This window comes from Bufo bufo, chromosome 1 (genome assembly GCF_905171765.1).
Source record: "Bufo bufo chromosome 1, aBufBuf1.1, whole genome shotgun sequence".
Taxonomy (NCBI): Eukaryota; Metazoa; Chordata; class Amphibia; order Anura; family Bufonidae; genus Bufo; species Bufo bufo.
The window spans coordinates 642,116,220-642,130,785 of NC_053389.1; the positions used below are offsets into that span (position 1 = coordinate 642,116,220).

Below are 14,566 nucleotides of genomic sequence, written 5' to 3' on the forward strand. Positions count from 1 at the left end.
CCCTTAGGGGGTCATTTATCAGACTGGTGTAAAGTAGAACTGGCTTAGTTGCCCATAGCAGCCAATCAGGTTCCTCCTTTCATTTTCCAAAGGAGCTGTCCAAAATGAAAGGTGGAATCTGTTCGGTTGCTATGGGCAACTAAGCCAGTTCTACTTTACATGAATCTCACAAATGATCCCCTAAGTGGAGCCCATTTAGCAGAGACATTTATCATATTGAAAGAAAAAAACGCAATGGCCATAATGTAAGTATCGCTTCCATAAATGAGCGGCTTTATTGGAGAACATGCGCAGTTTGGCTTGCACTTTGATGCTATTTACTAACGCGCGGCCACAAGGGGTTAACAGGAGCAGCACAGTATTTGTCAGGCGACCTGTATCGGTGGGCGGGGCTTGGTCAGGTGACGTCAGGCGGGGGGCAGGGCCGGCTGCTTTCCTCCCCCTCTTCGGATTGAGCTGGTCGGGACACCGGGAGCTTCCGCTTTCCCCTGGAGCTTGAAGGGGAGAGAGCGCCAAGAAGCCGCGGCCGCAGAGTGGGTCCATGTGTGACTGCTGACACCCGGGGACCATGGCAATCCTGAGGCTTGTGTTCCTGCTCTCCTGGGCGGCCAGTTCGGGAGGTGAGAAGGGAGGGGGCCGCTCCAGTGTTCTTCCAGCCCGGCTATCCCAGGAGGGGGCGGCGAGGCTGAGCTCGCCCTATACAAATGCAGCATGTGCCGACATGAGCAGTGACAGCCCCCCTCCCCCCACCTAGACATTAGTTTGCCAAGTGCAGCAGGGCACATGGCCAGCCTGGCACTGCCACTCTCTTGTTTACAGTCTTGGCTGGCTGCGGCACACGTCTGTGTGTGGGCGCCCCTCTGCCATTGTCTTCCACATGGCGAGCACAGACCCTGGTGAAGCCCCCCCACTATGGCTTCTGTCACTTGTCCCTGGTCTGTTGGGTGTCAGGGGAGGACACCCTGCTCCCATTGCTGCAGACTTCCCAGCACCCACCTCTGTAGGCGGTTGTGGGGGAGAATAAGGAAAGATGGAGGGATTTAGGCGTTCCAAGACCCGGAGACAGCGGATCTGCTGGGATTGTTGTCATTTCTGCCTGGATCCCCCTCCTCTTTCTCACTTAGTCACAAGCAAGCTGTGTAACCCTTTGTAGTCCCCCTTCCCATCCGTTGGCGCGGGCATTGTTTGGTGCGTGCCATAGTAGGCAGACGATTCCCTCCTTCACATCAGGCGTATGGCTGTCATGTGGCCTGATCTGACATGTAGAAGGTTTTGCTCTGGGCTCTTTAGGGTTAGCCTGCCCACAGCGTTGCCCATCACCAGCTGCGGAGGCGACGTGGAGAGCTGGCTGGTCCTCTCCACCGCCGGAGAAGTCTGCTGCAGTCAGTCCGTATCCTGCCGGTGTAATGATGTCATTTTTATCATTTTATCCGGGAGATGCTTGGCTTGTATGGACAACGTCGTGACGGGATGGGGGTGGTCCTCATCTCCTTGTGCGGTGGCCTCACAATGGCATTAACCCTACAAGACCTGCTGTGATGCGCCTTTGCTCTTGTCGGATGTCGCTGATGCTTCCTGTTCTTGTTTTTGTCTCGAGTAAATAGTTTACTTCTAGGAAGTGACTCCCCCGCCGTGTAGGCACAGTGTAACGCCTGGCACCATGCTTCTGTACATAATACCTACTGATTGGCACAGTGTGGTGGCATGTCCATTATGTGTCCCAGCGGTATCGCCCTCGACTAGGGTCTGTGGCTGTGACACTACTTCAGTTGGTGTGTGTTGGACACGTCGGGGGTTTTTCATTGCAGGTATTGGTTAACGTTACCATCTTAGAGACACGGGGGCTCAATGCCAACAAGGGTCATGGTAGGGAAAACCAACCTGTATCCCTGTTAGTTTCAGTGTGGATAGCAGTCAGGTGGTGGGCCTCAGTCTTAGACACTACAGATGCGCGTTATGCAGCGGAATACATTTCCAAATCTCATGTGCAGCTTTTTTTCTTTTTGCACGGAAATCGACCTGTTATGAGGATTTTGAAATCCGGAGCAATGTCAATTGTTTGTGCAGATTTCGACATTAGCAATGCAAAGAGTGAAGTCTGGGCACATCTGCCTCAAAATCTGCAAGTAACACATGTACATTTTGGTGCAAAAAAAATAAAAATAACCCGAAGCACATAATACTTGGAGCTGAACCTGGACATACTCATATTTTCACCCAGGCAACACCCCTGATGTTAGCATCGGAGCATCTCCTGCTCCGATGCGCTTCCTTGCCCTGCGCTAGATCGCGCAGGGCAAAGGCTCTTTTGTTTACAATCGCACACTGCCAGGCGGAAGCTTCTGCCCGGCAGTGTGTTCGGTGACGTCACCGGCTGTGATGGGCGTGCTTTAGCGCTGCCCTAGCCGTTTTACTTGCTAGGGCAGTGCTAAAGCCTGCCCATCAGTGGCGGTGAGGTCACCGGGATTCCTGGCAGCCCCATGGAGAGCCCCGGTACGTCACCGGAACTCCTGAAAATGCCTTTGTCCTGCACGATTTAGCGCAGGGCAAAGAAGAGCATCGGAGCATGATCTGCTCCGATGCTCAAGTCAGGAGGGCTGCCGGGGGGAAAATGGAGGGATGTCCGGGTTCAGCTCTGAACCCGGACAACCCCTTTAAACTGGACTGCTGTGTGTATGTAGCTTAAAAGGGTTGTCACTTCAGCAAGTGACATTTATCATGTACAGAAAGTAAATACAAGGCACTTACTAATGTATTCTGATTGTCCATATTGTCTCCTTTGCTGGCTGGATTCATTTTTCCATCAACATCACCCTTGCACACTGCAGGAAAAAGCACTGGGATTTTCTTACTGATGCTCTATCCTCAGGATAGGTCATTAGTATCTGATCAGTGGGGGGTCCGACACCCGGGACCCCGCCAATCAGCTGTTTGAGAAGGTGCCGGCGCTCCTGTGAGAACCACGTCCTTCTCCCTGCCCACTAAGCACAGCGCTGTACATTGTATAGCGTTTGTGCTTGGTATCGCGCTCAGCCTTATTCACTTCCTTGGGTCTGAGCTGCTCCTAGGCCACGTGAACAATGAACGTGTCACCAGTGGCCTAGGGAAAACAGCGAGAAGTCCATGGCGCTCACAGGAGCACCAGTGCCTTATCATACAGCTGATAGGCGAGGGTCCTGGGTGTCGGACCCTCACCAATCAGATACTGATCCTGGGGATAGGTCAATAGTATCAAAATCCCTGAAAAGCCCTTTGAGGCTATGTATCGTGCAGCCATTTAACACTGAACAAGCACATCAGTTAGGCCTTTTGTGATGACATCCATGGTCAGTGGTCGTCTGTGAAGGGTCCGTGTTTGGTCCTTGTGTCTGTTTTTTGCCCTCCGTGTGTTATTTGTATTCCACATGCACGGCAGATAATTTGTTTTCAGGTGACCACCTTCCAATGGTCCATGAAAATCAGGACACGGGTGCCATCCGTGTTGTGTCGGGGATATTTACGGACCCGTAGACTTCAGTGGGCGTCTTTGGTCAGTAGAAAATGACTGATGTGCGAATAAGCACATTAAAATCCATGGGTACATGCATTGTCTGTGGCGAACATGGACAGCACACATTCGTAATTCACACGGGTGACGCCGGAGTCGCTAAAGGTCTGCAGCCAGTTGTATTCCTCTGAGGACAGGACATGTCTTTTAGGCCCCATTCACTCAATTGTATCACTTTTTGCGGACTGCAACTGTGGATTCCGGCCGTGTGTGCCCCGCATTTTGGGTATTGGAACATCTGGCCCTTGATAGAAATGCTTATTTTTGTCTGCAAACGGACAGGAATAGAACATGTTCTATATTTTTGCGGGGCCACGGAACTGACATACTGATGCAGACAGCACCCATTGAAATGAATGGATCTGCATCCGATCTTCCAAGAATGCGGATTGATGCTGACTGTAAATACGGTCGTGTGACTGGGGTCTTAAGGGTATGCTGATGCTCACATGGTAGATTTTTCAAGCTGATTCCAGTCCTTACTCGGCACCAAAATCCCCCTGAAGTCAGTGTGTATTCAACGCTGATCTTAAGTGGAATCCGCGCCGTAGTTAATACGTTGCGGATACTTTGTGGAGGAAAAATCATCATTTCAGTAGTTGACTTAGGAGCTGCGGCTGTGTGGCCGTGCACAGATATTGCGAGGGGATAATCCGTGGAGGGACAGATATTTGAGGATTCCACATTAGACTTTTCTGAAGGGTATTGGAACCATTTGGACGTACCCTGACAGTAGTGCATTGTTAGTGACCCCTGTTACAGAATTCTTATATGTAGGTCATGTCCTGCTGAGCGAACGCTGCCCGCACATGGCATGGCAGAAAGGTTGGGTGAGTGGCAGGTCGCCAATGCGAGCAGAGAATCTACTGCCATTGTAATAAAATGCTAATGCTGAGAGGGCAAGTCACCTTCCCTGACATGTTGGTCGATACGTGAATGTCCCATGAGATAACCTTTCTGGAGCAGTGTTGTATTGCTCCTCTGTTATTCCTTCTAGAAATCTATAAATTCACAGCAGGGTGTTACCAGTGGGGGGGGGCTTAATGAGTGGAAAATGCCAGACTGTATAGTTTAGAACCTTTTTGACAAGGTAAATAATACAATTTATTAATATTCAGGAGGGATAACTGAGGAGCGGTACAATCAGACTTGGGCTACTTTCACACTGGCGTTTTGGCTTTCCGTTTGTAAGATCCGTTCAGGGCTCTCACAAGCGGTCCAAAACGGATCAGTTTTGCCCTAATGCATTCTAAATGGAAAAGGATCCGCTCAGAATGCATCAGTTTGCCTCCGTTCCGTCTCCGTTCCGCTTTGGAGGCGGACACCAGCATTTTGGAGTCTGGCCCAGTTTCGTCAGACGAACGGATCCGTCCTGACACACAATGTAAATCAATGGGGAAGGATCCGTTTTCTCGGACACAATCTGGTACAATAGAAAACTGATCCGTTTTGGCTATGTTACAGATAATACAAACGGATCTGTTCTGAGCGGATGCATGCGGTTGTATCATCTGAACGGATCCTTTGTGCAGATGCCTGACTACTCCGCACCGAACGCGAGTGTGAAAGTAGCCTTATAAGCATAAATGCTCCAGGTATTTCATGGGAAATACAAATATTTATTGACACAGACAAGTCAGGAGCGGGGACAGTAGGTTATGCTGTGTAGGGTTTTCTGTAAGATCGTGATTTTGCTTTATGTGGCGGCTTTTGTGCCCTCATTTACCTGGCATGACCTCTTAGATGTGACCAAGCATTCCTGCACAGTTGACCTGAATTCCGTCTACCACAAATTTGAAAGATCTTTGATGGCACAGAACTTCAAAGAATGCCCGGGCGTCGTGTACGTAGAGAGCGGAGACCAAAGGGTCCGGATGAAAAGTGCAATGGCCTGGTGTAGAAGCGCGGGTCTAGAGGCGATGGCCCTGGTGTCATGTGCAGTCGCGCCCTGGCCTCAGGTCCTTCCTTCACTGCTGGAACCGCTCCTAGTTTGAGTGTGGAGGAATTTACTATATATATTACTCTAACTTTGGAGGCATCTCCTGTAACGCTGTAGGTATTGCTTGACGTGAAATTCTAGCATCAGATTATTTGGAAACTCTGCTGAGCTGTTATATGTCCTATGTCTGGACCCTGGAGATAGCGCTCATTGTAAGGGCCCATGCACTTTGGCTATTGTCATTTTTGCGATCAGCGAATTGTGGATCCGCAAAACACAGATACCGGCAGCGTGCATTACGTATTTTGCAGAACGGAACATCCCACCAGCTATAGAACTGTCTTATCCTTGTCCGCAAAACAGACAAGAATAGGACCTGTTCTATTTATTTTTGCGGGGCCGCGGACCGGACATACGGATGTGAACAGCACGTGGTGTGTTGTCTGCTCTGCGTCTTTTGTGGCCCCATTGAAGTGACTGGTTCCACATCCGGCTTGCAAAAAATGTGGGTCGGATGCAGACAAAAATCATTGTCCTGTGAATCAGCCATGAAACAGAAGAACAAGGGCATATTATTAAAGGGAGTCTGTCACCACAATTTGCCCTTGTAGACCACTTACATAGCACTATAGCATAACTATAGATCAGTCAAATGGTACCTTTGTCTGGATGTTCACCAGGGGCAAAAACAGAGTTTTATTCATATGTAAATGAGGGCTCGCAAAGTGCCCAGGGGCGGCGTTCGGGCTGTAAGTGCCCAGGCCGCTCTTCCTTCTTCTCACATAACCCCTCCCCAGCCTGTTGCTTGGCCCGCCCTGTAAGCCTCTTACGTCATCCAGTGTACTGGCCGATATCCCGCCCGCGCATGCGCACTGTGATGACCATTGTGGGCAGCAGCATCATTCCATGCAGTGCGCATGCGCGGGCGGGATATCGGTCAGTACACTGGATGACGTAAGAGGCTTACAGGCCTGGGCACTTACAGCCCGAACGCCGCCCCAGGGCACTTGCGAGCCCTCATTTACATATGAATAAAACTCTGTTTTTGTTTTTGCCCCTAGTGAACATCCAGACAAAAAGACAAAGGTACCATTTGACTGATCTGTAGTTATACTATAGTGCTATGTAAGTGGTCTACAAGGGCAAATTGTGGTGACAGACTCCCATTAACATTTTAACACTAGTTTTTGGTGTAGTAAAAAAAAAAAAAAAAAAAAAAAGTCGCAAGACTTTTTGCCACTTTTTAAATGCCCTTGTTACAGTATTCTGTTGGCACTTCTTGTCGTATGGCAGCTGCGGCTGACCTGCAGAAAGACCATGTGACCAATGAACATGACATCACAGGCCAAGGCCCTGCGGCCGCTTCAAACATCTAACCAGCAGTGTTGTGTAGAGTCGGACCACCGCAGATTTGATAATGATGACCTATCGTAAGGATGGACTGTCACGATTTAACTTCCGGAAACCTCCTTTTAATGTATTTTTTTACTTTATTGGCTCAGTAGTGCTACAGGTACAGTTCCCGTAGCGGTTGTGATTACCTCTTTTGGTCACATTCTTTGGTTTTGCCACACATCAATTATTTGTCACTGATTCTGACAGTTCTGTATCGGCGTCCAAAGAAGCGTGCTTGGCTTTACGGCCTCCCGAGCGCTCAGATTTTACTATGGTCTAGAACGGGCACGTTTTATAGCTCTTGACGTGGAGTGCTGTCGGAGTGGATCACATTTATAGCGGAGCTGTAGAGAGCAATAAACTACATCTTAATGAAGCATTGTCTGCAGCACCTTCCTGATGTGACGTGCAGAGCGCGAGCTGCATCTGATGTTACACGCGTGTGATGTGGTCACCGTAGACGTCAGGATGCCTTCACACAGTCAGTTTCATCCATTTCCGTGGGGTTGTTTTTGGTGTCAGGAAACCGATAACCTTCCTCATGACTCATTTGTATTCTCCTTTGAACTCCCTATGGATCCGGCCCCCGAGCTGGAAGAGGTTATTCCTGACCAGTTAGGCTGGGTTCACGCCAGGAAAGCAGTACAATAAAAATAGTGGAGTGGCCTGATTGTACACGTGACTGAGCCGAGCAGACCCCTGTGACTGTGATGGGGTCTGTTTGTGACATAGACCCTGAACAGAGTCTTCAGGAGAGGTGTGAGGAAACCCTAGGGCTACACGACGCACGTAAGACACATACGGCATAACTATACTGCAACGTGTGTCGCACTGCGACAATTTTTATAATGATAGTTTATGGTGTCGCACTGCGACATGCTGCGATCTTGGATGGATTTTTTGCTAGTCATGTCGCAGTGCGACACCATAGACTATCATTATAAAAAGTGTCGCGAGACACTGGTGCGACGAATGTCATTGTGTAGCCCCAGCCTAAGACCCCTTTCACACGAGTGAGTTTTCCTGTGCAGGTGGGGTGCGTGACGTGAACGCATAGCACCCGCACTGAATCCTGACTCAGTCATTTCAATGGGTCTGTGAACATGAGCTTTCACGCATCAGTTCAGCGTTGTGTGAGAATCGCAGCATGTTCTATAGGCCTCATGCACACGAACGTTGTTTTGGTCAGCATCCAAGCCGCAGTTATTGCGGTTTGGACGGGGACCCATTCACTTCAATGGGGCCGCAAAAGATGCGGACAGCACTCCGTGTGCTGTTCTCATCTGTTGCTCCGTTCTGTGGTCCGCAAAAAATATATAACCTTGTCCTAAGCAAATTGCGGAACGCACACGGACGCCATCCGTGTTTTGCAGACCGCAAAAACACACAACAGTCGTGTGCATGTAGCCATATTCTGCGTTTTTCACACAGCCCTGGCCCCATAGAAGTGAATGGGGCTTCAGTGAAAAACTCATTACATCTGGATGTAATGCATTTCTCACTGATGATTGCTAGGAGATGTTAACCTTCAGGTTTTTTTTTCACGCACGTGAAAAAAAACATCAAAACTGATTTCACCTACGTGGAAAAAAACTGAACGCAATTGCAGAAAAAACTGACTTAATTTGCAAAATGGTGTGCGTTTTACTGAACATACCTGGAAAGAGGCCTAAGGCTAATTTCAGATGAGCGACTGTATCCTGTGCGTGAGCGAGATTTCCCGTTAAAGAGGTTAACTCGCTTCAGCAAGTGGCATTTATCATGTAGAGAAAGTTAATACAAGGCACTTCCTAATGTATTGTGATTGTCCATATTGCCTCCTTTGCTGGCTGGATTCATTTTCCCATCACATTATACACTACTCGTTTCCATGGTTACAGACCACCCTGCAATCCAACAGCAGTGGCCATGTTTGTACACTATAGAAAAAGCGTAAGCATCTCTGGTGGCTGGGACCATGGGAGCGTACATAGGCTGGTGCTTTTTTGTATATTGTGCAAGCACGGCCACCACTGATGGATTGCAGTGTGGTCTGTAACGATGGAAAAATGAATCAAGCCAGCAAAGGAGGTAATATGGACAATCACAATTCATTAGTAAGTGCCTTGTATTAAAGGGGTTGTCCGGGTTCAGAGCTGAACCTGTACATACCCTTATTTTCACCCAGGTAGCCCCCCTGAGGCTACCATCGGAGCATCTCATGCTCCGATGCGCTCCCTTGCCCTGCGCTAAATTGCGCAGGGCATGGTCTCGTTTGTTTTCAATAACACACTGCGCGGCGGAAACTTCCGCATGGCAGTGTGTTTGGTGACGTCACCGGGTCTGATGGGCGGGCTTTAGCGCTGCCCTAGCCAGTAATTTTACTGGCTAGGGCAGCGCAAAATCCCGCCCATCAGTGCTGGTGATGTCACCGGGCTTCCTGGCAGCCCCATGGAGAGCCCGATACGTCAACGGATCTCCAAAAAATGCCTTTCCCCTGTGCGATTTAGTGTAGGGCAAAGGAGAGCATTGGAGCATGAACTGCTCCGATGCTCATGTCAGGAGGGGCTGCTGGGGTGAAAATGGAGGGATGTCCGGGTTCAGCTCTGAAAAAATCTGACTTGCTTTCTGGTATGAGAACGGAATGCATTTTGGATCATTCCATTCTATTCAGTTATGTTTTGTCCCCATTGACAATGAATAGGGACAAAACGGAATCTTTTTTTTTTTCCGATATTGAGATCCTATGACTGATCTCAATACCGGAAAACGTTAACGCTAGTGTGAAAGTAGCCTAAAACATGTAATGGAGCCGCCACAGCTCCATGCAAAGCGCTCTGCCATGTTCTTGAGCCCTGTGGTTCACATGACTGCGTGTAATGTCTGTTCACATAAGATAGTTGGAGCTCGACGGCCCCTTCTGTCCCTTAGGGACACATAACCCCCTTATAGAGCCATACTGCCTCTGTGCACTGCTGGAAAGACTGTCAGAATCCATTGCTTCCAGGCAAAGGTTCCTCTATACAACGAGACTATATGGGTGCATGGTGGAGGGCTTTTGTGCTCTGAAGCAACCTCTTATAGTAATGTACAAGATGGCGTCATAATATGGCCATGTTCACAAGGCCTTATAAATATGCATACGCCTATATTTCAGTAGAGAGTGGGCATGCACTGAAACACCCTGGTCAGTGCTCAGCTCCCAGAGGAATGACCATGCCTAATAAACATCTAAAATGTATGGCCTTCAAGACTTGGGCTTATTCCATGCCGAGGTTTTCATATTCGCCCTTTTGTACTACAGTCATAGGGAAACGTATGAAGGAAATTATCTTTATCTGACCGACACTGTGGTTGCCACACCCTTGTACCAATGAAATGTTTGCACAACTCCCTTCATTTTACCAGGAACCAGAAAACTTAAAGCTGCAATTATAAGCTCCCATTTAAAGATATTCACATGTGCTATCAGAAGTGAAAGGGCCACCAAACCTGAAGGCCATCTCATCAGTACAGAGTCTACAAACAGCAATGTTGTATCTGGGAAGGAGCTGACTATCGCAGTTCTGAGAACCTCTAGAAACCGTGAATGAGCTTAGTAGCTGCAGATTCAGGTTTAGTGGCCCTTGGGCCAAGTTCACACTTCAGTTATTTGTTCAGTCATTTTCATTAGTTATTGTGATCCAAAACCAGGAGCGAAGCCTACTCAGAGATACGGTCTAATGGAAAGACCATGTGTTTTTGACCCACACCTGGTTTTGGCTCACAATAACTGATGGAAATAACTGAACAAATAACTGAAGTGTGAACTTGGCCTTGAACCTCATAAATCAACCAGATCCATCAGGAGTTTTTCAGCGCCATTTGAAAATAAACGTATCTTAGCCATCACGGCCCTGTTATGAATGGAAGCTATGACACTGGAGTGACCGGAGCCTTAGGATTTGGAACTGGTATTTTCTAAATCGGACTGCAAAATGGGCAGTTTTTTTTCCTGCTGCAATCACAGCAATTCTTCTACTGCTTTGAACCTTTTGCGTCGCAAAGTTAAAAAGCCGCGTGTAAAACCAGCAGCATAGATTGATCTTCTGCGGATTAAAAACCGGCAGCGTAAGCCAATTTTTATGCTGCAGGATTTCTCAGTTATGTGTAGATGGGGTTTCTGAAATCTCACTCACTTTGTTTCTACTGTAAATTGTACAGGTTTGCCAGCAAAATGTATGCTGTGTGTGACTGTGCCCTTAGAGCAGTGCTTCTCAATTATTTTCTGTCATGCCCCCCCTAGGAAGAAGAAAACATTTCGCGCCCCCCCGCGCGACTGTAAATAGTATCATTTTTTGGGGGCTGGGGGCTCCCTCTCTCCAGCCGTAGAGTTGCTAGGCAACCGACGCCGCTTGTGTATGACGGACACTTATGGGGGGATCTGTGGCTGACGGACACTTATGGGGGGGATCTGTGGCTGACGGACACTTATGGGGGGGATCTGTGGATGACGGACACTTATGGGGGGGGATCTGTGGATGACGGACACTTATGGGGGGGATCTGTGGATGACGGACACTTATGGGGGGATCTGTGGATGACGGACACTTATGGGGGGGGGGATCTGTGGATGACGGACACTTATGGGGGGGGGGATCTGTGGATGACGGACACTTATGGGGGGGGGATCTGTGGATGACGGACACTTATGGGGGGGGATCTGTGGATGACGGACACTTATGGGGGGGGGATCTGTGGATGACGGACACTTATGGGGGGGGATCTGTGGATGACGGACACTTATGGGGGGGATCTGTGGATGACGGACACTTATGGGGGGGGGATCTGTGGATGACGGACACTTATGGGGGGGGGGATCTGTGGATGACGGACACTTATGGGGGGGGGGATCTGTGGATGACGGACACTTATGGGGGGGGGGATCTGTGGATGACGGACACTTATGGGGGGGATCTGTGGATGACGGACACTTATGGGGGGGATCTGTGGATGACGGACACTTATGGGGGGGGATCTGTGGATGACGGACACTTATGGGGGGGGGGATCTGTGGATGACGGACACTTATGGGGGGGATCTGTGGATGACGGACACTTATGGGGGGGGATCTGTGGCTGGCACTGTTATATATGTGCCATCCACAGACCCCCCACCCCATAACAGTGCCATCCACAGTGCCCCCCCCAGCCCATAACAGTGCCATCCACAGACCCCCCCCCCCCCCCCCCATTGCCGTTCCAGTACAGTTATAGAATGTGTTAAATGAATAATGATTCTATTCATGAGGCCCCCTCTGTAGTAGAACATTCAATATATCCATCCTACTCACAGGGCTGTTATCGTAATCCAGGCCGGCCGGGCAGACGAGCGGCAGCGTCACTGACTGACGTCACGTGCCTGCGCCGCCGGCTTCATTCATAAAGTATGCCGGGCAGGCACGTGACGTCAGTCAGTGACGCTGCCGCTCGTCTGCCCGGCCGGCCTGGATTACGATAACAGCCCTGTGAGTAGGATGGATATATTGAATGTTCTACTACAGAGGGGGCCTCATGAATAGAATCATTTTTCATTTTACACATTCTATAACTGTACTGGAGCTGGAGCACAGTGAACGCACCGGCCCCCAGCTCCTCCTCCCAGTCCCTCCCCGTTGATACATCGAAGCCTGCGATGCTGGAGGGAGCGGTGGGGCGGGGCTATAGTACAGTGACCGCACCGCCCCACCGCTATTGCCGGCCCCCAGCTCCAGCCCCTGAACGAGCCCCCCTTCACGGAGCCTGGCGCCCCCCCTGGGGGGCGTGCCCCACTACTTGAGAAGCACTGCCTTAGAGGGAGCACTCCGTAGTGCTTCTATGGGGTTCCATGCCTCCGTTCTGCACCTTTACGATTGCGGACCCATTCAAGTGGTGCGGTGCACAAACGTCCCCTTGCCCATATATTTCGGACCCGCTGTTTGCGGGCTACAATACAGGCACCAGCCAGCAATGGTCGTGTGCATGAGCCCTTAGAGGGCATTCACACAAACGGATCTGTTTTGTGGTCACAAATCGCGGATTCACAGAACACAGACACTGGCCGTATGCTCCCCGCATTTGCTGTTCTGCAGGTCCAGCTCTATATACCAAATGCCTATTATTGTCTGTGAGAATGGGCCCTTAGGCTACATGCACACGACCGTTCAGTTTTTTGCGGTCCGCAAAAAACGGAAGCCGCCCGTGTGCCTTCCGCAATTTGCGGAACAGAACCGGCGGCCCATTGTAGAAATGCCTATAGGACATGATATATTTTTTATGCGGGGCCACGGAACAGAGCAAAGGATGCGGACAGCACACAGAGTGCTGTCTGCATCTTTTGCGGCCCCATTGAAGTGAATGGGTCCGCACCCGAGCTGCAAAAACTGCGGCTCGGATGCGGACCCGAACTACGGTCGTGTGCATGAGGCCTTAATCTGAGGGATGTAATACAGGGCTTGACAAATTTCCTTGGAATCTAGGAGTCAGCTAAAAAAGTTAGGAGCCAGGCGGAGCCGCGTCATAAAATCTATATTGCGATATAATTTTAAGCATGTGCGATATATATCGCGATATAGGCTAGAACCCTTGTCATGTTCACCCTAATCGAGCTCTATTAGGGTGAATAGGACTTTACACTCTCCCTGCTGCCCTGTGCTTTGTGGACACAACAGCAGGGAGCTGACCATGGCAGCCAGCCTATCATGTGCCCTCCAGCCTCTGATCAGCCCCTCCAGCCTCTGATCAGCCCCTCCAGGTAACAAACCCACCCCCCCTCCCTCCCCAGTATTAATCATTGGTGGCAGTGGCCACAGGGTCCCCCCCCCCATCATTGGTGGCAGTGGGCAGTTCCGATCGGAGTCCCAGCAGTGTAATGCTGGGGCTCCGATCGGTTACCATGGCAGCTAGGACGCTACTGAAGTCCTGGCTGCGATGGTATGTTAGTGAGCAGCATTATACTCACGTGCGCCGTGATCGCCGGGAGCTCCTTCTTCTCATAGGTCTGTGTGGCGCATTGCTAATGCTATAAGCATTAGCAATAAGCCGCACAGACAGAAGGAGCGCCCGGCGGCCCAGGCGCACGTCAGTATAATGCTGCTCACTAACATACCATGGCAGCCAGGAGTCAGTAGCGTGACTCCTGGCTGCCATGGTAACCGATCGGAGCCCCAGCATTACACTGCTGGGACTCTGATCGGAACTGCCCACTGCCACCAATGCAGACAAACATTCCCGACACCCGATCTCTGACAGGACGCTGTGATCCGCGCGATTAACCCCTCAACTGAGGGGTTAATCGCGCGGATCACAGCGTGCAGTCATAGGGGCTGGGATATGGCCGGCACATTGGTATTCAGGCATTCATTGGTGGCGCAGTGGCCACAGTGGGGAGGGAGGGACTCCTCTCCTTCTCCACTGTGCCGGCTCAGGAAACCATGGTGCGCGCCGAGAGCGCATCTTTGAAAACGGGCTGACAAATACCCAAGCGCCAGGACCAAATTCCTGGTCGCCATGGCGACCTGGCGCCTGGGATTTGTCGAGCCCTGATGTAATATGTTTTGAAGTCACTGCGGACGGAAATGAGTTATTTTTGATAGATTTTTACTATAGTTTGGGATTCATTTCACCTAAACATTGAGTAATTGCACTAAAATTTATTCCTTTAGGTAACAAGTATGAACGGATAAAATT

At 50.0% G+C, this 14,566-nt stretch overlaps 1 protein-coding gene across 1 annotated transcript in view; it reads left to right on the top strand.

Annotated features, from left to right (window-relative positions):
- The first annotated feature begins 345 nt into the window (after nt 1-345).
- The window catches only part of ADAM10 (ADAM metallopeptidase domain 10), a 192,876-nt gene continuing 178,655 nt past the window's right edge, over nt 346-14,566 (top strand). The window contains exon 1 of the mRNA XM_040413883.1: nt 346-620. Within this exon, the coding sequence (XP_040269817.1) occupies nt 569-620 (52 nt within the window). The 5' untranslated portion in view covers nt 346-568. The remainder of the gene's footprint in view (nt 621-14,566) is intronic.